Raw genomic sequence first — 23216 nt, 5'->3', positions numbered from 1 at the left:
AACTGTGCAAAACACAGGTGAGGGCCGCAGGTTAATGAACTCTTCCACCTCTGTTCGATCAAGCCCGCCGTTTCGCTGCACATCTCACGGCGGCACACGAAAACACTGCAGGAACCGAAGCACAGGGTAACACACGTGTGAGCTTATTTACGCCTGATGTCATGGCGCAAATATGTAGATAATATTTCCACGCAACCGGAAGAGAAGCATCACGAAAGACTGCTCTCCTGGAAACGTCAGCACACGGCTAATGACTGCTTTGACTGGTGGAAGTATAAACTGTGACAAAGCTGACGAATACCAGCTGTCTGGAGAAGGGCGGTGGGGGGTGGGGGGTGCAGAGAGTTCAGCAGACACAGTGCTGCTCTCGGATCAGGATGGACTCTTGAAAAGTTCAGAGAGATGGAAGAGAGTGGACTTCCTCATATTGCTGCAGTGGAGAAAGACACATTTGGTGTTCCCATCAATATCTTAATGTCATATTTAAATCAGTTTTTATTTATTTTTTCATATAAATAATGGGCCAACAATCCTTTTAGTTATCGGCACATTGTTTTTGTCTGTAAACGATAAATTCTCAAGTTGTCAACTTTAACATTGCGGTAAAGATAACAGCTGCACATCTCTGGACATGTTCTTGTAAGGAACTTTGGAAGTAATATGTTTTTGTTTTTTTTTAATATTATTTTTAGTAATCTTTCATTTTAATGTGCCATTTGTTTATGAGTTGACTTTGATGATATGTGAAATATTTCCTGTACTTCCTTTGCTCCTCTGGGCTCCTGCCACGGATGTTGGCTCATCTCAGGGGTGTGCTAGTGTCCTCTGTGACTCAGCTCACAATTTAGTCGATGAAGCGCTGACATTAACGCCCCTCGCATGTCAAGTCGATCCGTCGCTGTCGCTCTCGCAAGTGCCCCCACCCAGACTTGTTTCCGTGGCAACTCTGTATTGTAGCACTGTGTTGTGGAATCTTTGGTGAGTGCCTCGTCAGGGTGTTCGTCTCCCCCGAGGGGGCCGCCCGTCCTCAGCCATCTCTGACATTTGTCGCCGGCTGAACAGCGGATGATCTTCACATCCTGTGAAGAAAGTCTCAGGCTGATTCAGACCTGGGCAATGGCGAGGACCAGTGAGAACGCTGACGGGCTTGAATGATGTTGCTCAACTTCAGTGCGTTTGCAGAGAGGCTGTCTGGAGCATGAACTTCTGCATTCTTAAGCATAAGCATTTTTACTTTCATATTTTTTAGTTTTTTTGCAGAGTTGCAGATTCAAAATGGCAGGAGAACAAAAAATACATGAGGTGTGATAGATAGACAGTCATGGGTCACTTTGCAGCAGCTCATCTCTCCCTCCACAAATCCAGACCTTAAACCAGCCACCTAACTCTCTACCTTTCTATTTCTCTTCTAAACCCAATTTTGTTTTTATCTCTCCATCAAACATCCACAAGTCCTTCACTCCTCCCCCCAGTTATTCATCCAGAGATGTTTTCATCTCTCTATCAAACCTCTGTGAGTCCTTCGCTCCTCCCCCCAATTATTCTTCCAGCTGTGGCCATCTGGCTCTTATTCTAGATCCATCCACATTTCAGGGAAGGTGGGGCATGGAAGCACGCATTAAAAACAAGTATTCCCAAGTTAAAGCTTGGCACTTATTACAGAAGCCTTTTTTTCCTTTCATTATAAATCCCTGGAGACACAAAACAGCTGGACCTGCGTGTTTTTATCTCTTTTGTTTGCTGCAGCTCACAAAAAATCCCTGTGAAGATGATAGAATTGTTTTATGCATTTTTTCTTCAGTTTAAACTGATAAATTCAGCCTTTTCTGCTTTTCAGCTAAAAGAAAATGTGTACGCTATAGAGAAACCAATTTATAAAACTTTTTCAAAAATCCGCATGAAATCTCTGTTCATGTGAATCATGTGTCATAAAAAAAAAAAAAAAAGGAGAAGGCTCAACAATTGCTGATTCGAGTGAATCTGAAAGCTGTCATCTGAAAGTGTTTATCATTCCTCGCTTAGTCAAATAGTCCAAATAAATGTGGCCGTACAGAAATAGAGTGACCACAGTGAAGCATAGTCAGCATCGGCATCAACGTGAGACGTCACGTTTATCAGGGCGTCTTACAGGATGATGTCAGGTGGCGTTCAGGAGAAGCCGGTTCATGCATCAAAATAAATTAAATCTTTTACAAATGGCGTAGATTTGACTCTTGGTGACCAGATCGTAACCAGCTACAGATGCTGTGGGATGATGGAAGCAGTTCACATGCAGTAAGATCACATTATGCGCCAATTAATGGAGAAAACCACATAATTGAAAAAGGCTCTTACCACTTACCGCTGTACCTTTGAACAAAGCCTGGCCTGTACTTGTTTCTCAGTGTATCCAGTTTTTGAGCTAAGCTTGGTGCTTTGACACATGGAAGTAACATCCGTTTTCCCTTTATTCTAATGGCCTAGGTAATCTAAATTAATTTTACACTCTGCTAAGTCATTTTCCAAATAAGCTGTATAATACATTTGTCTTAGTAATTATAATGCAATATGAAAACTGTTCTCCAACTCAAGCGGTATTCCAAGTTGTTTTCCTCTGAAAAGTGAGAAGCAGGAATCTACTCTTCTCCACATGGTGGAAAACAATCTGCAGAAATGGCAGGTCCATTTATCTAAACAGATATCCACCCCAGGGAACTCCCAAATACAAATCACTCGGGGTCAACAAAGAGCGGAGCTGAATCTTTGGTGGAATATGGATTTTATGTATGTAAAATAGAGTCGGAGAGAGAGAGAGAGAAAAAAAGAGCTGAGGTGAATCACTTTGAAATAAGCCAGGCCGCCTTCCAGGGGCTTCGACAAAGACAGCTCATAAATCTGATAGTGAGACCTCACAGGCCAGGATATTAAGTCATACACAACATCCACCATTCTAGAAGGAACTGAATGTTTCTTTTGTTCAAATATTTATGCGTTCTTTTATGCCACTTTCTCCTTCGCTATACTGCATTCAGGAAACCTGGTGTACAACTTCACTGAAAATGCACGTTAAGCAACGCAAGAAGCCTTAAAAAATGTCTTGTGTTTTGATCCTCCACACTTTGGCGCTGTTTCTCAAGTGGAAAGTATGTGGAGGCTTTTTCCACACGGGAGAGATTGGTGAGTCAGTTGCATTCACTTAAAAAAAAAAACAAGGACAGTACTTTTGCTGTTTTCTTCCTCTGTTTCTCTCCAAACCGTCTGTTTCAGAGCCTCTGGAACGACTCGTTCTTTTTGCCCGGTGACAGGAATCATTAAACCGCACTCTCACACACAGTAGCTGCTCTCCAGACCAGACACATGAGTAAGTTTTAGCGGAACCTTCTGTTCCTGCAACATGACATGGCCAAGACAGTATGCGGTGGTCTCGGTTGCTACTTTTGCACATTGTTTTTTGAAAACATTTCATTTCTTGGCAGAGATGTAAACTTACCTCAAACGGACCCCACCCTCCCATGTGGGTACATCATTATGAAACAGGGTAGTTAGAGGAATTACTTTGTTTTTGGGTTCAAACGTGGGGTAAAGTTTAAGAGGAATGGCATCAAACGTGAAGATACAGCCATGGAAAATGTTATCTTGTGTGAGCAGTTGTAGTATTTCAAACATCTGGGTCTCAATGACATGTTTTTCTTTCACTATGAAGCACTCACCGAACACATAACATCATATTTAAATGCAGGAGAACATAATTCCTCACTAAAAAGACAAAAAGTATCATGGACAGGCTTCTTTTCATTGTCACGGCCCAACAGGCGGTTTACTGTAAACGTTCTTGCAGGCTGAAGATGAACTATGGATAGAAGTGAAAGCATCAATTTGTCTTGTTTTCTCTCTCTCTCTCTCTCTCAGTCTGACAGGCTGAGCCAAACCTGACAGATGAAGAAGGGAAAAACAGCATGATGAATGTGGAACAGGTGGAGGAGAAAAGATGCAAAAATTGCAAAAGCGCATGTGCCTGCAGTGGAGGTTGTGATGAAGCTATTTCCCAGCGCAGTCCTAGAGCTGGGAGGACATTTTTGGATTTGGGGAGCAGTAATCTGAAGTACCAATCATCATTTCCAATGAGTACATTGCAGGTTATGGTAAATTCGCTGATCCTCTGCATGGCCTCACTCCACCCAAGGTGGTGCAACATATTCAGCAACATCAGTTCATCATGCTATATATATATACATATATACACACACACACACACACACACACACACACACACACACACACACACACACACACACATTTCATGACTTCTTTCATTTCTTGAAAGTGAAGGGTGTAATTATGGCTCACACTCGGGTGGGTCGTCCCAAACTCCCGTCAAATCCCTCCCTTCCAACAGGCTGCAGCCTCGCGCTGGGGTATAAAGCCAGTGCGCTCCCCTCTCCTCAGTCTGGAGACCCAGCTGAGGCGGCAGACCGAACCGCCAGGAAAAGCAGCGACGGGTTGCTGAGAATAAGGGACAGAACCAGATCTCTCCAAGCTTTAATCCAGCTTCTGCTTCTTTTTTAAAAAAAAAAAAAAAATATATATATATATACCTTTTGTCTGTTCGTTACGTTGTTGTTTTCTTTGCTAAAATGACTGGTGGCCCGCTGACGGGGTTGCTGGTTGCGCTGTGCGTAAGCAGCGCAGTCCACGGCTTGCCAAAGAGCAAAAGACAAAGTGGCCAGTACCAGGTGTATCCCGAGCTTCACGACTCAGCGGCTGTTACTACCGGTTAGTAAAACAAACTCCATTGCATTAAAAATTATTATTATTATTTTGCATATTCTTGGGTTCAGCATGCATTAGAAGGTGATTTTCGTATTGCGGCTGCTGAAGTAAGTTTACAGACATAAGTACTGATTTTGTTTTGCAGCACTATGACACCGACAATATCACATTTTAGCTCATATAACTCTGTGTTACTATGTTTTGGATAGGTGCATTTGTTTTTCGTTATTATTTTATTTTTATTTATTTTTTTGTCATTTTGCTGCAAAATACCTAGGACTTATGTCTTGAAAGATTATAGGATAACTTTAAGTATATTATAATTATAACCAATATTAAGATTTCCGTAATAAGAGTCCTATTGTATGATTTCTAGCCGTGTGTGAGGAAAATGGTCGCACGTACAGACAGAACGAGCAGTGGGAGAAAGTGTACCTCGACAAAACACTAGTGTGCACCTGCCACCAAGGAGCGAACATCAAGTGTGAAACTAAGCCCCAAGGTCAGTGGAACACCAGCTGGTATTTCTTCTTAACGTTGAATCAGTAGTTTCAGATCTTTTGTGCCAATAATGCACTTGCAACTTGGCTAAATCAGTACATGACTTAACAGCACGCTGTGCGTCTTTACGCAGCAAGAACCAACAATAGGCTCACAATAGCAGCTTCTTAACCTTTTGGTGTTTCCTCTGTTTTTCTCTCAGAGGAAGTCTGTTACGACAAGTACAATGACCGGACATACCGGGTAGGTGAAACCTATGAGAGACCAAAGGACGGGATGATGTGGGACTGTACCTGTATTGGCTCCGGTCGGGCTAAGATCAGCTGTACCATCGCAAGTGAGTTACTAGAAAACAAACTGCTTGTAGTTTACAGAATTGGATTTTCAGTTCAATTGATTTTTTGAGTGACCTTTGTCTGAGTGTTGTTTCCCTCACTGAGTGTCCTAACTTTTGACATCTACAGATCGGTGCCATGAAGGTGGGAGGTCTTATAAAATCGGGGATACTTGGCAGAGGCCTCATGACACTGCCGATTACATGCTGGAGTGTGTTTGTCTTGGAAATGGCAAAGGAGAGTGGACCTGCAAGCCCGTGGGTGAGTGATTTGGCCCATACATTTAAATTTTGGCAGCTAGGGAAGGAGGGACATACTGGTAGGGACTGTTATGCAGATATATGTGAAATGCCACAACGTAAAAAAGAAAAAATCCAGGTCATGTGTTTACCGACATACACTCACTGACAGAGCATTTCTCGGAAGCATGAGTGTTTCATACTGCTGTAAATATTTGACATCCCTCAAAACAAATAAGATAAGTAAGCCCAAGGACATATCTATTTGATTTACTCATCTTACACCACAGCTATTGAATTTCAGTGGGTTTATTTCATAAACATGTACTCCATGTTGAGACAAAGCTGCACACGCACTAAATAAAGTTTCTGCTGTGTTTTGCTGCGCAGCTGAACGTTGCTATGACACTAGCGCTTCCTCATCGTACCTGGTTGGGCAGACATGGGAGAAGCCCTACCAAGGCTGGATGATGCTGGACTGTACCTGCATGGGAGAGGGAAATGGACGCATCACTTGCACCTCAAGGAGTAAGCACAATAGAAATACGCACACAAGAAGGCACGGTTTTAAGTATTTCAGGGGGCGACTGCTGACTGGCTGTTGTTCTCCAACCAGACCGTTGCAATGACCAGGAAGTCAGGAGGTCCTTCCGTATCGGAGAAACATGGAAGAAGACTGATACAAGTGGAAACACCTTGCAGTGTCAGTGCTTAGGAAACGGCCGTGGACAGTGGAAGTGTGACCGACACACCTCAGGCAGAAGTAAGACCCACAATCGAAACTATTGCTGACATTCAGCAAATCTCAAAACTGTTACCCTGTTTTTTGTTGCTGTAAATAGCACTGACATTCATTGCCTTTTTTTTTTTTTTTTTTTAATCTTTTTCGTGGTTCACAGCCACAGGTGCTGTCGTCTTGACCCCCGCCCGCACCGAGACAGTTCAGCTGCGGCTATCTCCCGAGGGAACCTGCCGCACAGACTCTGGGTCCTCCTTCCATGACGGACAGCGCTGGATCAGAGCCCAGGGCAACAAACAGATGCTCTGTACCTGTGTGGGTAACGGAATCAGCTGTCAGGAGTGGGGTGAGTACAGGAGGGTTATGTCACAACATTTTAAACATCCATTGACCGGTGCTTCTGTCTCTGCTGCAGTGAACACATTCTCTCCCTTCTCTCTCTTGTTTCTGCAGAGGCCAGGACCCAGGTGTACGGTGGTAACTCTGACGGCCAGCCATGTGCATTCCCCTTTGTCTTCATGGGGAAGACCTACTACTCGTGCACATCGGACGGGCGTACCGACGGACAGCTCTGGTGCGCTACAACCTCAGACTATGCGAGAGACCAGCAATACTCCTTCTGTACTGAAAAGAATGGTGAGACTCAAGATCTTCTGTAAATTCAATAGAAAGTTTAAATAAATAATTATATATGATAACTTAAACATGATTCCACGCGTTAACGTCAATTTAATTCAAGTAATATTCTTCAGCTCACATCCTGTGAATCTCCTGGGGGCTAAGCCTCCCCTGCCCTTAAAACCTAGTGACGCCCCTGCATAATGATTGTGTCTGCCTCAGAGCTGTGCACAAACTGTCGTCTGTCTGTCTGTCTGTCTCAATTTTAGCCATTGTGGCCACAAGAGGAGGAAACTCCAATGGCGCCCTCTGCCACTTTCCCTATCTCTACAGTGGTCGTAACTACACTGACTGCACCGCTGATGGTCGACGTGATGGCATGAGGTGGTGTGGCACCACCTACAACTATGACTCAGAACAGCAATTTGGATTTTGCCCAATGGCCGGTGAGTCCTGCTGGTTACTAACCATGTTTGGTTATGCTAAGTGGTAAACACAGTAAACATTTCTGGTAATTTTCAAGTTGATAAGAAAAACAATGCAACACCCATACTTGAAGCTACAGCCATGAGATGGTTAACTTAACATGATGAGGTATATAATTAAACCAAATTCTTCAGTCTTTATCTCATCTGGTTCTCCCAGACTAAATAATGGGCACTTAGAGTAGTCATGGGAAAGCAATGGCTCTTTTAAAGCTGTTACATAACAGAGACATTATATACACAGCTGTGTTGCTGGGATGAACTGGACTGAGCAAATTCCCCCATCTGAACACACACAGCAGAATGTGAATGATGAAATTTATCATAATCCCACGAAGGAAAGTGCTGATTGTTGTTCTTTCCCCTCTTGTCTTTCTTTAATTAGCTCACGAAGAAGTATGCACCACCTCTGACGGAGTGATGTACCGTGTAGGCGACAAGTGGGACAAACGCCATGACGTCATGGGTCACATGATGGAGTGCACATGCCTGGGCAATGGCCGCGGGGAGTGGAACTGCATTGCTCACTCGCAGCTGCGAGGTCAGCCTGCCGTCTAGATTTCTACTTGCTCTAAGGAGCCAATTTGATTTAATCAGCAATTTTGAAATTAGCGAATAAAATGCACAATTTTTGTTCCTGTCTTGTCTACTTTCAAATCTCCAGATCAGTGTGTTGTCGACGGCTTGACCTATGACGTAAACCAAGAGTTCTCCAAGCGCCACAATGAGGGCTACATGATGAACTGCACCTGCTACGGACAGGGACGTGGGCGCTGGAAGTGCGACGCCATCGGTGAGTTCATGGCTCGTTTGCCCGACCGTTTAAACGCTTCAAACGCAGTTGCAGGTGAGAACGTCTCATCGTCCCACCTGCTCACCATCTTTTGTCTCCTTGCGGTTTGTTTTACAACAGATCAGTGTCAGGAGCCACAGAGCAGGGCTTTCTATCAGATCGGAGAGACCTGGGACAAAGTCATCCATAGCATCCACTACCGCTGTTATTGCTACGGCAACGGGATTGGAGAAATGAGATGTGAACCTCAGCAGACCTACCAAGGTAAATATAAAACAACCTTCCCAACATCATTTAGTAGGGGAACGTCTCTGTTTCTGCAGGGTCTGTGCGGTTTCGAATCAGAACTCACAAATGTGACTTATATATTTTTAGATTAAGCACGATTGCATTTGGTTTCTTTCTCCAGAATTAAACAAATCCAGTGATTTCCATGGTGACCCCACCCCCACCCCAAAAAGGCCTAAACCTTCAGCATCCTTCAGTTGTATATTTCTATATTTCTAGCGTTCTCATCTGCAGTTTTCCTCAAGTTGTACAGCAGTTTTTAGTTAATTTATCTCCGCTGTACTTATTCAACTCCCCTGCTTCACTGACAGCAGGTGGGTGTAGAGAGGAGGCTAGCAAATGGAAAATTTTCTCCCACCTCCCACCAGTTTTGCCCGACGATGCTTTATTGGGGGCGAAAAGTGACGCATTGTTGGCTAAGGGTTTGGGTTCATTGGAGACAGTCACTTCATCTGTTTGGTTGCTTTATGTTGCCCTTTGTACTGCAGGACATTTAATCAAACACTGACCTAAAAAAAAAAAAAAAAATCTCACCATCGCCTTACTTTGTATGTGAAACTATACGTGTGTTTGTCTTTTGAGGGAACAGTGGCTAGATAAACCGTGATAAATATAGTACTCCAGTGTTAGGTCACACTGTGAGATGTCACCGGGTGTTTGAGCTGGTTTAACACAGTCTGGTGGTTTAGATTCGCCCCCAAATTGATGAAATCCTTCTGACAGAGCTCACTAAAGAGTGGCCAACTTTCACCCACGCTCCCTGTAGGTAACACTGTTATATTATGTGAAAGTGTCCCCCTCCCCCCACCTTGCGCCAATAGGCCTAATAGGCAGCTTTGCTCTCATGTGCTTTTCACCCCCTCAGACGGCCACAGACCTGTTCAGGTTATCATCACAGAGGCCGGAAAACAGCCAGACTCTCACCCCATTCAGTGGAACCCGCCTTCATCTGTGCACATCACCCAGTACATCCTCAAATGGAGAATTGTGAGTACTTGGTTCTTAATACTCAAAATTGTATTTGCATTTGCATTAAAGCAAGTTGAATGGCTTTAGTAAATGTACACGGACAGGAATGAATGAGGTCAAGAGCTTCTGACGATGTTGTCCGAAGTGTTCTCATGAACAAACAGCGTGATTAGAAGGAACATGAACTCCACTTTACGGTCCGGACACACAAACGCAGTCCAAGATAAATATTCCCCTCCATGTGATTTTTTTTCCTCACACATATTTTCCTCTTTGAAGACCTCAAAGACTGACTTGCTGGTTGAGTTGTTTATGGAGTTGAACAAATTTCCTCCTATGCGGTGCACACTGTATATTTTGGAAAGCAAACTCACTCAGATCCTTCATCTGACCCCCCTCCTCCCACTTAGGAACTTTCGAGATTTTGTTTGGCAGTGAGGACACAGTTTAAAAACTAACCCAGCAAATAGGGAAATGTGGCAATAAATGGGTGTGAAATGAATTATTAGAATTAATCCTCTCTTTAATTAATAAATGTCATTGCAGATTTACTATTGCCATAAAGAAATAAGACAATTTAAGCAATCTCAAAAAAAATCTCACTACAAGTTAAAGTTGAGAACCTGTTAAATCCTATTAATTGTTTATGGTTTTATTTGCCTTTTCTTGTAGAAAAATACTCGTGCACCCTGGAGGGAAGTCAGCATCCCCGGCAACCTGAACTCCTACACCATCAGCGGGTTGCGTCCAGGCGTCACCTACGAGGGTCAGCTCATCAGCATCTTGAGCTTCGGACGCCGCGAGGTCACGCGTTTCGACTTCACCACCAACAGCGGCTCTTGTGAGTAAACGAGAGCAGTTTTCTCAGTGGAAATCGAATCGAAGACAAATATTCACGAGGGCGTTCTGTCCGTTTGTCCTTCAAGTGGAAACATCGGAGGGAGAGACGACCCCGCCTCCTCCGCTGGTGGACACGTCTGAGTCAGTGACAGAGATCACCTCGAACAGTTTTGTCGTGTCTTGGACGTCGGCTTCTTCGACCATCTCGGGCTTCAGGGTGGAGTATGAGCTCAGTCAGGAGGGATCCCAGTCTAAAGTCCTAAGTAAGAGCCTTTAACTAGCACTGAAACAGCCATAATCTCATTTTTAGTTTGAAGTTTTAACTGATCTTTCTCTGGTTACTTGTGGTATGATGTGTCACAAGCCTAATTCTAATTATTACTGATAGATATGAGCCAACTAAACAGGCAGAAATCTATCTAATCTATTTCCATCTGTCTATTTATTATGGAGAACCTGTTACAGATGTATTCACTCAACTTCTATTGTGCTCTCCAGATGTCCCTCGCACTGCCACCTCGGTCACCATCAGCGACCTCCTGCCAGGACGCAGATACAACGTCAGCGTCTACGAGCTCCCAGATCAGGGAGAGCCGAACCTCATCCTGACCACCTCACAGGTCACAGGTGGGAGACGCGCGCTCCTCCTCTTGGCCGTGACATTAAAACCTACAAATCGTGTACGTCCTTTCATCTGTGATAACCATTCTTTTCCTTCCTCAGCCCCCGACACGCCTGCTCAGCACACCGTCGACGAGGTGGGAGAGACCTCCATCCGAATCAGCTGGACCAGACCTCAGGCTCCCATTACTGGTAAGAGCTTCGCTTCTTCACTTCCCTCCATGTAGGTGTTTGAAATGCAAGTCTGTTTTTTTGAGGCCTGCGTCTAAACGTTTGCTGGTGCGCGCAGGTTACCGTGTGGTGTACACGCCGTCGGAGGAAGGCAGCAGCACCGAGCTGAACCTGCCAGACTCCCAGACCTCTGTGACCCTGGATGACCTTCTCCCCGGTCTGCTCTACAACATCAGCATCTACGCTGTGGAGGAGGACCAGGAGAGCGTGCCTGTTTTCGTGCAGGTCAACACCGCTGGATCTTCTCAACAAGGTGAACTTGTCAAAACAAACGCTACATCATTTCACATAAAAAGTTCATGAGAATTGCAGCGCAAGTTCACACCAAGACTTTGTCTGTGTGAGTGAAAGTTGAGCATTTTATAGTTGTTCATAGTTAGGCTGTAAACCTAAGGAAGTGTTTTTTCAATGTTCAGTTGAGACTGAGTTTGTCAAAACACAGCCTTGTCAAAAAATGCTTGTACAGCTATAACTCCTCTCTCTCAATATTGTTTCTTCATGTCTCCATCTTAACATGTTGTAGCCCCTGAATGACCTCTTTAAGCCATGGTATCAGACACACAAAGTTAAAGCTCATAGGAAGACAAGCATGCATATGCAGCCAGCCCCCCTGTGCAAACACACACACTTCATAAATCCTCAGGATATCTTGAAACGGGCCCTGGCTCCCTACACTTTGTGCCTGGCACGACCAAATGTACTGCTTCATTATGTTTGAAATAACAAAACCACATGCCAGTTGTAAGTATCTCAGTCTGGAAACATTCTTTTTATTGTAGATTTTTATTTATTTATTTTTTTAAGTTACAGTAAAAGTTGAGGTAGGCTAGTAATTATGTTTAATTTCTCACTCAGCATCTTCCAGGAATATCGTCAGCCTGTCCTAAAACATTCAATGCACTTTGTTCCTCCAAACATCATGGCACCCCACCCATAACAACATTACTCCACCACTTCGGGTAGTCTGACACCTTGTCAATCACCACTTCCTGTCCACAGAGGTGGTCCAGCCCCCTACAGACCTCCAGTTCTATGAGGTTTCAGATGTGAAGATCACCATCACCTGGAACGGTCCGCCCACAGACGTGACTGGTTACAGAGTGGTCTTCAGCCCCGTTGACCGGGACGGTACTGACATCAGACCCCTGCAGCTGTCTCCCTCCCCCAACGCATACGCCGAGGTCACCCACTTGCAGCCAGGCACACTCTACCGCTTCTACGTCTATGCCATCAGCAATGGAGTCGAGAGTGAGCCGCTTGTTGGAGAAAAGACTACCAGTGAGTTCCACCACAAACTAACTGATGAATTACAACTAAATGTAAAGTTTAGAGATTTCCTCTAACGTGTTGTATTTTCCGACCCCTCTAGAACCTGATGCACCCACAAACGTGCGTTTCACTGATGTCGACAAAGACAGTGCACTAGTAATCTGGGAGGCTCCCCATGCAATCGTCACTGGCTTTCGTCTCCTCCTGAGCATCGAGGGATCTAGCCCCATTGAGAAGAGGATCCCCGGCCGGGTCACCCAGTATCCCCTGAAGAACTTGCGTCCAGATACGCAGTACACTGCCACCCTGCACTCCGAGCTGGACAAAGAGCTCAGCGAGGGCGTCACCACATATTTTACCACTGGTTGGTATCACAAGAAACAGAACATACGGAGCCACAAATTATTGCATTGAATTCAATTCAATTCAATTATTCCCCCCTCCATTGTCTCCATCTTCTAGCTCCCCAGCTGGGAAATGCTCCTACTTTCAACACTGAGGTTACTGATACCTCAATCATAGTCACATGGATTCCTGTCCGCAAGTTCAGCTACAAGGTAAAAACCCACATCATCACCACTCCTTATGTGAAATTACCTCTGCAATCATGCTTAGAAAAGACACGTGTAACCGATACAGAGAAGAAAAAAAAAGTCTTCACGCAATTGAGAAGTTGTATAACCCATGTGAACCATTTTGTTGCAAACATATTGAACTCCATGCCACCCATAAAGACCTACCTAAGCAATTCACCTGGGCCTGCAGATCTTTGCTGGAACATAATCAGTTCCCAATTTAGGGATACGAGACCAACTTTTGGATACAAATAGTTTGTGGGTTGGGAAATTGGACTGGCTTCCACACCAAGTTTTATACAAAATGAATATGATTAATATATGCCGTTCCCATGAGCTCTACGTAGCATGTAAGTGTATTTTTTTTTAGCTTTTACAACCCACAGCTTACTTTCTGTCTGCATGCACTGATCACTTTCATATGCAGTCAGAGTTGATCGACATGCTGCAGCATTTTCACAGACTGTTTAACTGAACCCAAATGTAAAGTAATTAAATCAGATTTTAGTACATTTTTAGCGTGTTTTCTAACTTTCTGATTCCCACGTGTCTGCTTCCGTCTCCACAGCTGTCTGTGCTCCCCAGCCAGGAAGGCGAGTCTCCCAGAGAACAGACCTCAGCCTCTGGACGCATTGATATTGATGGTCTCCTTCCTGGAACTGAGTACACCTACAGTGTTCAGCCCATCTACAATGGACGCAACCGTGGAAACCCCATCACACGCAACGTTGTCACTTGTGCGTATTTCATTTTTCTTTGTTTTAGGAAAAGAACCATTTGGCATGAATTGTCACAAGAGGTTCCATCTGTATTAAATTTTTTATGCCTCGTGTTCTCCCTGTGTGCCCTTTCAGCCCTTTCTCCTCCCACTGACCTGAGAATACAGTCCAACCCTAACACAGGAGATCTCACAGTCCACTGGGTCGCCTCCAGAACACCAGGTAAATATTGACCGTGCTCCCCACGCGCTGCCAATCCACTGACTCATGCCAAGTCCAACCTTGGCCTTTGAATGTTATTTTTTTTTTTTTACATTGGGACAAACTCCTCTTCCCGGTATTTCCTCGCAGTGACTCATAAATCGCAAAAGCCACGTGATGTTCTATCTCCCCATTATTTCTCCTTTTTCCTTACTATGTGCAGGCATCACAGGCTACAGAGTGACAAGCACGCCAACCAACGGCCAGAGAGGAAATTCCCTGGATGAGCTTGTGGGCCCTGATCAGACCTCAGGCTTACTAGAGAACCTGAATCTGGGTGTTGAGTACAACATCAGCGTGTACGCAACCAAGGGTCATTTGGAAAGTGTGCCTGCGTCCACGATTGTCACACCAGGTAGGTGCCTCTAGGAGGGTGACTACACATGCTAACAGACAGCAAACACACAGCTGTGTCCACAGGAAACACTGGGAAGGAGGAATGAAAGAGAAGAATTTTCTATTAAAGGCTGAGTTGACGTCCAACGGACAATCTTCTCAGTTATCCCACTCTTAAAATGCTTGGCCTAGTAGTTTCAGAAGAAACTAAAGCTGCATTAGTTGATTTCTGACCAAACAAAAACATGCCTTAAAAAAGTTGTTATGACTAAAAAGCTTTCACATTCAACAGACTGGGAATAATATTAATAGCACACGTGAGTTGTGTTTCTACCAATCTGACCAATATAAATCAAACAAGGTTTGTCCCTTTAGCTCTGTTTCGGTCTCCCTCAGTATCTGAGACTTTGACTAAATGCTGAACTCTAAAAAAACATTGGTGTATGTTGCCAAAAATATCAAATCAAATCGCAAAGGGGCTAATTCTCAGTGGAGATGTTACTAAAAGCCACTGGCTTTTAGGTTAATATAAAATAAAAGTTTTATCTAATGCAGCTATATTGATCATCCTCTACTACTAACTGATCATTGGCTAATCTACCATTTGCATGGGGATCATGTCCATTATTTATTAATTTGTGTGTGTGTGTGTTTGTTTTTTTGAAATTTTAGCATGCTTGAGGTGTACCTTTAATGATAATGTGATTTATGTATGTATTACAACCAAGTAATGTGTAATTGTAACTGTAATTGTCTAGCATGGCTTCTAGTACATTCTGGTTTTCTGGATGCTTTATTGGTGGTGAAATCAATGTTCTTAACATAACCAATGTAATTATTCTACCTTCAGTCTGTCTAATTTTGCTTGCGCTTTGCAACTGGCCTAACCCTTTCAGGCATACCGCCACCAAGAAACATTGACTTTGTCGACATTACTGACACCACCATTGGGCTGCGGTGGATCCCCCAGAACTATAGGACCATTACCGCTTACCGGATAAATGTGGTAACGTCAGGCGAGAGCTTGCCAATTTTTCAAGATATGGTGGAAGCGACCGCTGGTTATTACACGATTCACGGTTTGGAGCCGGGCGTGGACTATGACATCAGTATCGTGACTGTAACAGAGGAGGGGGAGAGCGAGCCGACCACATACACAAAGCACACACAAGCTGGTGATTTAATTCTTTCACTCCATCAGTGGGGAGGGTTTGGGTTATGATGTGAGAGATTTAACGAAGGCAAATATATGGCTTTATTAATGTCCCACATTCTACAGTAAATTGTGAATTTTAGCACATCACTGATTTTTATACTGTTGTAAATCAAATGTTATTTGAATAACCCTTTTTTTCTCCCCCCCCTCTTTTGCTAGCTTTGACTTACAATCTTTCATTCTTCCAGCCATTCCAGCTCCCACCAATCTGGAGTTTGGAGGGGTAGGTCCTGACCACATTAGGGTGACATGGACATCCCCCCGTGTTGCCACACCAAACGACATATCCCGGTATGTCATCCGATACCACCCTGTAGCCTCAGATGACGACATCAAGGAGGTTAATGTGGGCGGAGCCTCCAACACCTTCCTGCTGCAGAGTAAGTTGAAATAAAGACTTTTTTAAAAAAAAAAAAAAGCACTTGTTTTGCTTTGCCCTCCAAACTGGATCTATATCTCACTGTTTCCTTACAGACCTGCTGCCTAACACAGAATACCACATCAGTGTCGTTGTTGTGTACGGTGAACGAGAAAGTGCACCGGCCACAGGGACTCAGAGGACAAGTGAGTACGACACAGAGGGTGATTGATTGATTGATTGATTGATTGATACTTTTTCTTTTATGTTTCTATAATTAATCATAATTTTCGTACACCTTTCCTCTCAGCTCTGGACTCCCCGACCGTCTTGGACTTCTCCGACATTCGCACCAACTCCTTCACTGTTCACTGGCTGGCCCCGACCGCTGCTATCACCGGCTACCGATTCCGTTATCAGAAAACAAGCGGCGGGCGGGCCAAGGATGAGAGGCTGCCCCCAACAAGGAACCACTTCACTCTGACTGGACTGACACCTGAGACCGAGTACCTGATATCTGTGTATGCCGTCAACAACAATCAGGAGAGTCTGCCTCTGACTGGGACTCAAGCCACCAGTGAGTTTCCATTCTGATTAACTCCTCTTTTCTTCTTTTAGTGACAGAATTCTGGCCACAGGATTATAAATATCCATCCTCCTTGTCTTTTTTCTCAGTCTCTGATGCACCCACTGACCTGGAAGTAACAGCGTCCACTCCAACCAGCATCACCATTCGGTGGGAGGCCCCGTTCATCACAGTGAAGAACTATAGGATCACCTACGCAGGAACAAGTATGCTCTTGTCTTTTAACACAGTTTCATTTGAAGCTCAGCCATATTCAGAGTTTAACACACTCTCTTCTTTGCTCTAATTCTAGGCGGCGAGAATCCTCAAGAGTTTACAGTCCCGGGCACTCAGAACACCGCCACCATCACTGGGCTGGTACCTGGTACTGATTACACCATCACCGTCTATGCTGTTTCTGGACGCGGTGACAGCCCTGCCTCCAGCACCCCCGTCTACGTGACACATAAAACTGGTACGACCAAATAAAAAGAGCAAAAAAACAAAACAAAACAAAACAAAACAAGTTGTTCAGTGGCGAAAGTAAATCTAAATGTAGTCATACATCCGTCTCTCCCTCAGATACCGAGTCCCCCACTAACATGAGACTGACCGATGTGAGCGACAACGCCATAACTGTGCGCTGGTCTCCTGCTCACGGACCAATCAGCGGCTACAGAGTCACAACTCTCCCCAAGAATGGCTTGGGCCCATCGTACTCCGAGGATGTGGCTCCAGGTAAGACAGGCGAGAGTAAGAGCAACCAATCCTGTCATTTTCTTTAATGTATTTGACGCTACGGTGTCCTCTTCTTCTGTTACAGATCAGACACAGATCACCATCACAGGTCTGATGCCCACTGTTGAGTATGTTGTCAGTGTTTATGCCCTGAGCAGTGAAGGACAACCCTCTTCCCCTGTGACGGACAACGCCATCACTGGTTAGTTTGAAAACTGATGTTTAAATACAGTAATGAGTTAGTTTGAAAGGTCAGAGAATGCTACTTTGGCAAATGTCTGACTAAGGGTTGTAATATGTGTGTTAACAAGACAAAGCAGCAGCCTAAGAGAACGGTTGCGAAGTATAATCTTGCTTTCTTGTCAGCTGTGACGACTCAAAATTACATTCTTCTCCATAGCTTTGAGTAACTCACAAGCATGGCAGTTCTTTTTATGGCCTTAGAAGCGTTATTCTCTTTAATCAGAAGCCGCTACTTACTATTTATTTCCTGCAGCTATGGACCGTCCCAAGGAACTGAGCTTCTCCGACATCGACTCCACCTCAATGCGCATCACCTGGGACAGCCCAGACGGCACAGTGACGTCATACCGCGTCCTGTACTCCAGCCCAGGGGAGCCCGAAAGAGACCTGCGTCCAGCACCCAGAGGTGACCAGGACACTGCGGTGCTGAGAGGCCTTAGTCCAGGGACTGAATACACCGTTAAAGTCATCGCCTTCCATGGCCGAACCCCCAGCGCACCATTAGTGGGAACCCAGTCCACAGGTAGAAATACACTCGGTTCATTACTCAGCTCAGTCAGTTTTTTTTTTTATTTCATGTTTTTGCTCACAAGTGTGCCTCTCTCTCAGTAATCCCTGCTCCAACGGACCTGGCGGTCTCTGAGGTCGGTCCTTCTGTCTTCACTGTGTCATGGCGGGGCCCAAGTGCCCGCCTGACAGGCTACCGCGTAGTTGTCACCCCTAAGGACATCCACGGCCCGCGCAAAGAAATGAACGTTGCTCCAAGCGCCACGCGTGTGGTTGTACCAGGGCTCATGGTAAACTGATCTCCTGTCTGAACACCTGCTAACCTGACTTCCTTATTGGTCGGTGGTTAAATATCAAATGCATGTCTGTGCATTGTAGGTGGCAACCACATACCAAATACAGGTGTACGCTCTGAAGGACTCTGTCACCAGCAGACCACTGGAGGGAGAGGCAACCACTCAGGAAGGTGAGGGGCTGGCTGCGTATAAATAAATCGACACTCTCCTGCCAACCACCCATTATTGCCACGTCTGTTTCATGTGTTTGTGTTACCTTCAATCCAGACGTGAGTCCTCCTCGTCGCGTGCGCATCTCTGACATGACAGACACTTCTTTCACGCTGAGCTGGCGCACCAAGGATGAAGTGCTCACCGGCTCACTGATTGAAGCCACTCCCATCGGCGACTCGCACTCCACCATCAGCAGGACCCTCCCAGCACAATTAACCACCTACACTCTCACAGGTACATCACACCTTCCTGACAAACACATCTTTAAAATGGTTTTGGGTTTGTGCGTGATTTTGGTGTCGCAGTCTTCACATTGACTTCTTTTTTTTTTTTTCTCAGGTCTTCAGCCGGCCACCACATACACCGTTAACCTGTATTCTTTGAATGGCAACACAAAGAGCGCTCCATTTACGCTCAGGCTTCGAACAGGTACGATGCAAAAACAGTGTCTCCATATTGTTAATTATTAATGAAGTTCCAACGATCAGACACAACATAGAACAATGTACAATGATTTTTTCTTTGCAGAAGCACCAGTGGTCCCGGCTCCCACTGACCTGCAGTTCACCTCTGTGACACCCACATCCGTCTCCTTCACCTGGCAGCCACCTGCTGCCCAAATCTCAGGTTACTACGTCACCTATGAGGAGTCGGGAAGACAGCCCCGCGAGCTCATCCCTCGACCCCACGGCGGCCAAAACTATGCCACCATATCCGGTATGTCCGGGGTTTGATATATAAATCAATATAGCCAGTATGTGTAATTCATCTCTAATGAGAATGAGAACAGATAGGAAGAAGACTCACCTGAGTCTTGTGCTCTTTCTGATTCCACTTTTCTCTGTCCAGGTCTTAAACCAGCCACAGCGTACATCATCAAGATCATCGCCATCCAGAACACACAGAGGAGCACGCCTCTGGAGGGCAGTGTCAGGACTCGTGAGTATTTTTGACACTTCTGCTCGGTACGGTGTCTGGTAAAAGATGGTAGCGAAGCGACGTGTCATAGAGAAACATTTCAGCAAAGTCAGACGTAGAGAGCAAAGAACACGCTGATGCTTTAATCTGCTCAGCTGCTTAGAAGTTTTGCTGCGACAACAAAGATGCACTAAGATAAACTCTGCGATAAATCAGCTGCCAAAACATAATAGCACCACCCCCCCTTTTTTTTTTTGTTATTTGAATGCCCTTACAAATGTCATTCAAAATATCTCCTGTGTGTGTGCAGTACGGCATTTTGCAATGATCTAGTACCACAGCAATGCTGCGTATGTGTCGCCCCCTGAGATACCTTAGAGCAGCTCTCCTTAACTCCTCTAACCTGCTCGCTTCCCTAACCCCCTCTCTCCCGCGCAGAACCAGACTCCCTCCTTCCCCTGCCTCTGCCTCAGCCCCACCGCCCTGGAGGTGACAGGCTGGATGTGCCTGAAACCGACCTGGACAACAGGGTCCAGGTAGTGGGCACCAATAGCCCGAACGGGTTTGGTGATCAGAACCAGCATGTGGAGTACACAGAGTACAACAACAATGGAGACAGCACATATCGCCGGCCGTCTCCCGACGGGCAGTTTCGCGAGCCGCTCATCTATGTGCCCCTTCCTGATGCAGAGGGCCGCAGACGGCCGGTTGTGAAGCTGAACTTGCCCATCGGATCTACTTTGGGTAACGAGACGGGGCCGCAAGAGGCCCAAACGCAGACCACCGTTGCCTGGAAGCCCTACAAGCAGAGCAACGCCTATCTGGTGTCCTGCCATCCCGTCACAGAGTTGAATGAGAAGATGTTCCAGGTAAGAGATGAAGGCCATTAAGCCGCCCGTCATGTTATTAAAAGGAGATCTCTCATTTCACGGGACTCTCTTCTGTCTAGTTCCGGCTGCCAGGCACAGCCACCACTGCCACCCTGATTGGACTCACTCCTGGAGCGAACTACAATGTGATTGTGGAGGCACTGATGGGCGCGCTCAAGCACAAGATTCTGGAGCAGGAGGTCACAGCTGGAAACACAGGTAAGCGCCCTTCAAAGTGCCTAAATGATGCTGAATATAGTCAAACGTCAGTGTTAAAGTAGCGCCTGCTGATGTGTAAAGGAAGTTGTGAACCTCCACATTTGTTAGGTGCTTATTCTTTGAGAAAACCAAACCTGATAGGTCAGAAAATATCCTGAAAATCTGTATTCTTTAATTTTCTGCTTATTTTTTTGGTTACAGTTAATGCAACCTCAGTAAGAACTACATGTTTACATCCATTTATGACTAGTTTTGGTATAAAGTCTCTACATACATCATATTCATCATGGACATTTCTTTTTTCTTGTACAGAAATACTGTTTTAATGGCTAAATAATTTACTTTGATCTGACCAAGCCTAACTAACATTTGTGAGTGTAGTTTTGTTATAATTTTATAATTTGATTACTTACAGATATGCTGCTAATGGAAAATATTTTAAAACCGAACGGAACGCAATATATAAATTACCGTAACTCACAATGGTTTACGCTATTAACAATATTCAAAGTGTGGCTGAACATTGGGAAGTTGTGCTTTTCTCTGGAAGAGCTTTGTGACATCTCAAGGGTATAAATAACATCGTTTTTACCAACAAATTCCTCCAAACAACTCTCTCTTCCTGTGTCTCCCTGATTTTGCGTCGCTCCTCAACCTGCAGCCGACAGCAGCGGTGCGTCATCATTACCGTAATGGCACCTTCTTTTTTTTTTTCAGAAAGTGCAACTTCCCAGTGTTCAGCCGCACTTTGAATTTTATCCATCTGTGAATTACAGCAATTAAAACACTGCAAGTTTTTTTTATGCACAGGCGGATGTTAAGGTCTTAAAGGGTTAATAAGTAAAATGAAATCTAAAATCTGTTATCACCCCATTCTTATTCCCTCAGTCCCAGAGGGCTCTTCCTCCGACAAAGACTCATGCTATGACGCCTTCACTGCGACCTACCATGATGTTGGCACTGAATGGGAGCGCATGTCCGAGACGGGCTTCAAGCTGTGGTGCAGGTGCCTGGGCCTGGGCAGCGGCCACTTCAGATGTGACTCATCCAGTAAGTCTTTGTGACACTTTCACCCCGTAGTACAATCATCAGCACAAAATACTTGACTTTGTTTCTCTGCTTACTCCCGGTAGAGTGGTGCTATGACAGCGGCAGCAACTACCGCATTGGAGACAAGTGGGACCGTCAGGGAGACAACGGCCACCTGATGAGCTGCACTTGCTTGGGAAATGGGAAGGGGGAGTTCAAGTGTGAACCACGTAAGGCCTTTTAGGAAGCCAAATGAAATATGTGTGACAATCTCGAAGTGGTGAGAAAAAAAAAAAAAAAAACTACTGTTTCTGCTCACTCAGATGAGTCCACGTGCTATGATGACGGTAAAACCTACCAGGTGGGCAACCAGTGGCAGAAGGAGTACCTGGGCGCCATCTGCACCTGCACATGCTTTGGAGGGCAACAGGTAAGTGGTGCATCAATTGTAGTTAGGTCAAGTTAAATGAAGTGTGATTAAATGCTTGTGGATGTTTCATCTCATTCGTCAGGGCTGGCGATGCGATAACTGCCGCAGACCGGGTGCAGAGGTCGACGCCAGTCTGCTGCAGCCTGTTCGCTATGGAGACAACACGCTACGCAAGGTAAAGTTATTTGATGTCTTGTTAATTTAATGTGGAAAAAAAAAACATCCCAATCATTCTTGGCGACTTAAATTAAATTGCATATCATTATGTAAATTCTTTTATTAGTAATGAATTAACTGGATTGCTCTTTCTCCAGAACATTCACTGCCCCATCGAGTGCCTCCGACCCGACCTGCTGGCAGATGCACATGCTCCCCCACATCCTCAGCAATAACCGACTGGTCATCGGACATGTGCTTCGCTCCCCTCACCGTCCAGATTGCTGCACTGTCTCACCTTAAAAGAAGCCACGCTGTCTGTGAACGAATGAACTAACTGCCTTATCACTTTTCTGACACACGTTTAGATGTTACACTGCTGCCGGATCAATCCTTATCATTTTCTTAACTCAGTATTTTTTCACTGTTGAAGACTGCTACTGCTTTTAAATTCTCGCTCTTATTGGAAAACCAAAAATCCAGATTTATAGACTTGTCAGACTGGCATTAGTTTTTTTTCATTTAAATGTTTAGAAACTTTTTTTTTTTTAATCAAAAAGCAGAAACTGTCAGAACGTAAGAAGCACTGTGTTAAAGAATGTCAATGTATCTGCCGTTAACAATGTTGTTTCAATGATGTTCTCTCGTCTTCTCTGCAGCCCTTATTTCATCCCTGAGGGGGCTGCACTGTGTGTGACTGACACATTCTGGATTCACCCATGTCTTTTTACTAATTTATCCCTTTAATCACGACGTGTGAATGAATGTGAACTCGTGTGTGCGAATGAGAGCGGTTCTATTTTTGTACTTTGTTGTCGGTGCCAAAGTTGTTTCTACCTTTGACTAAAAGAAGACCCTTATTTTAATAAAGCTGGAGAGATCCTGAAACCA

The 23216-nt window shown here is 44.9% G+C and overlaps 1 protein-coding gene across 2 annotated transcripts; it reads left to right on the top strand.

Annotated features, from left to right (window-relative positions):
• Positions 1–4433: 4433 nt before the first annotated feature.
• fn1b (fibronectin 1b) lies at positions 4434–23216 on the top strand. Of its 2 annotated transcripts, XM_047580146.1 has the most exons (46): positions 4434–4752; positions 5126–5251; positions 5453–5587; positions 5715–5846; positions 6215–6352; positions 6441–6587; positions 6724–6909; positions 7017–7199; positions 7451–7627; positions 8052–8207; positions 8331–8459; positions 8580–8723; positions 9613–9734; positions 10389–10557; positions 10643–10819; positions 11055–11183; positions 11280–11369; positions 11467–11661; positions 12408–12686; positions 12778–13041; positions 13140–13234; positions 13821–13989; positions 14107–14193; positions 14396–14587; positions 15465–15743; positions 15973–16164; positions 16259–16348; positions 16453–16719; positions 16818–16934; positions 17021–17182; positions 17290–17445; positions 17531–17647; positions 17942–18211; positions 18298–18485; positions 18574–18661; positions 18759–18938; positions 19044–19133; positions 19233–19421; positions 19554–19643; positions 20061–20491; positions 20572–20710; positions 21599–21760; positions 21844–21969; positions 22063–22169; positions 22252–22344; positions 22484–23216. In XM_047580146.1, the coding sequence occupies exons 1-46, from the start codon at positions 4614–4616 to the stop codon at positions 22559–22561; spliced, it is 7371 nt and encodes a 2456-aa protein (XP_047436102.1). In that variant the 5' UTR covers positions 4434–4613; the 3' UTR covers positions 22562–23216. The 2 variants fall into 2 exon arrangements, with proteins under 2 accessions (XP_047436102.1, XP_047436103.1); XM_047580147.1 differs by lacking the exon at positions 15465–15743.

Source organism: Mugil cephalus, chromosome 3 (assembly GCF_022458985.1).
Source record: "Mugil cephalus isolate CIBA_MC_2020 chromosome 3, CIBA_Mcephalus_1.1, whole genome shotgun sequence".
NCBI classification, from domain to species: domain Eukaryota; kingdom Metazoa; phylum Chordata; class Actinopteri; order Mugiliformes; family Mugilidae; genus Mugil; species Mugil cephalus.
The sequence above is the reverse complement of the archived record's forward strand: the minus strand, read 5'-3'. Positions and strand labels throughout refer to the sequence as shown.

What these genes read in the sequence shown, in the direction of transcription:
- fn1b (XM_047580146.1), top strand. Translation starts at nt 4,614, where the DNA reads ATGACTGGTGGCCCGCTGACGGGGTTGCTGGTTGCGCTGTGCGTAAGC. An exon ending in CTCCGAGGATGTGGCTCCAG is followed by an intron (nt 17,446 to 17,530) that starts GTAAGACAGGCG and finishes CTTCTGTTACAG; the next exon opens with ATCAGACACAGATCACCATC. An exon ending in GGAGGGCAGTGTCAGGACTC is followed by an intron (nt 19,644 to 20,060) that starts GTGAGTATTTTT and finishes TCTCCCGCGCAG; the next exon opens with AACCAGACTCCCTCCTTCCC.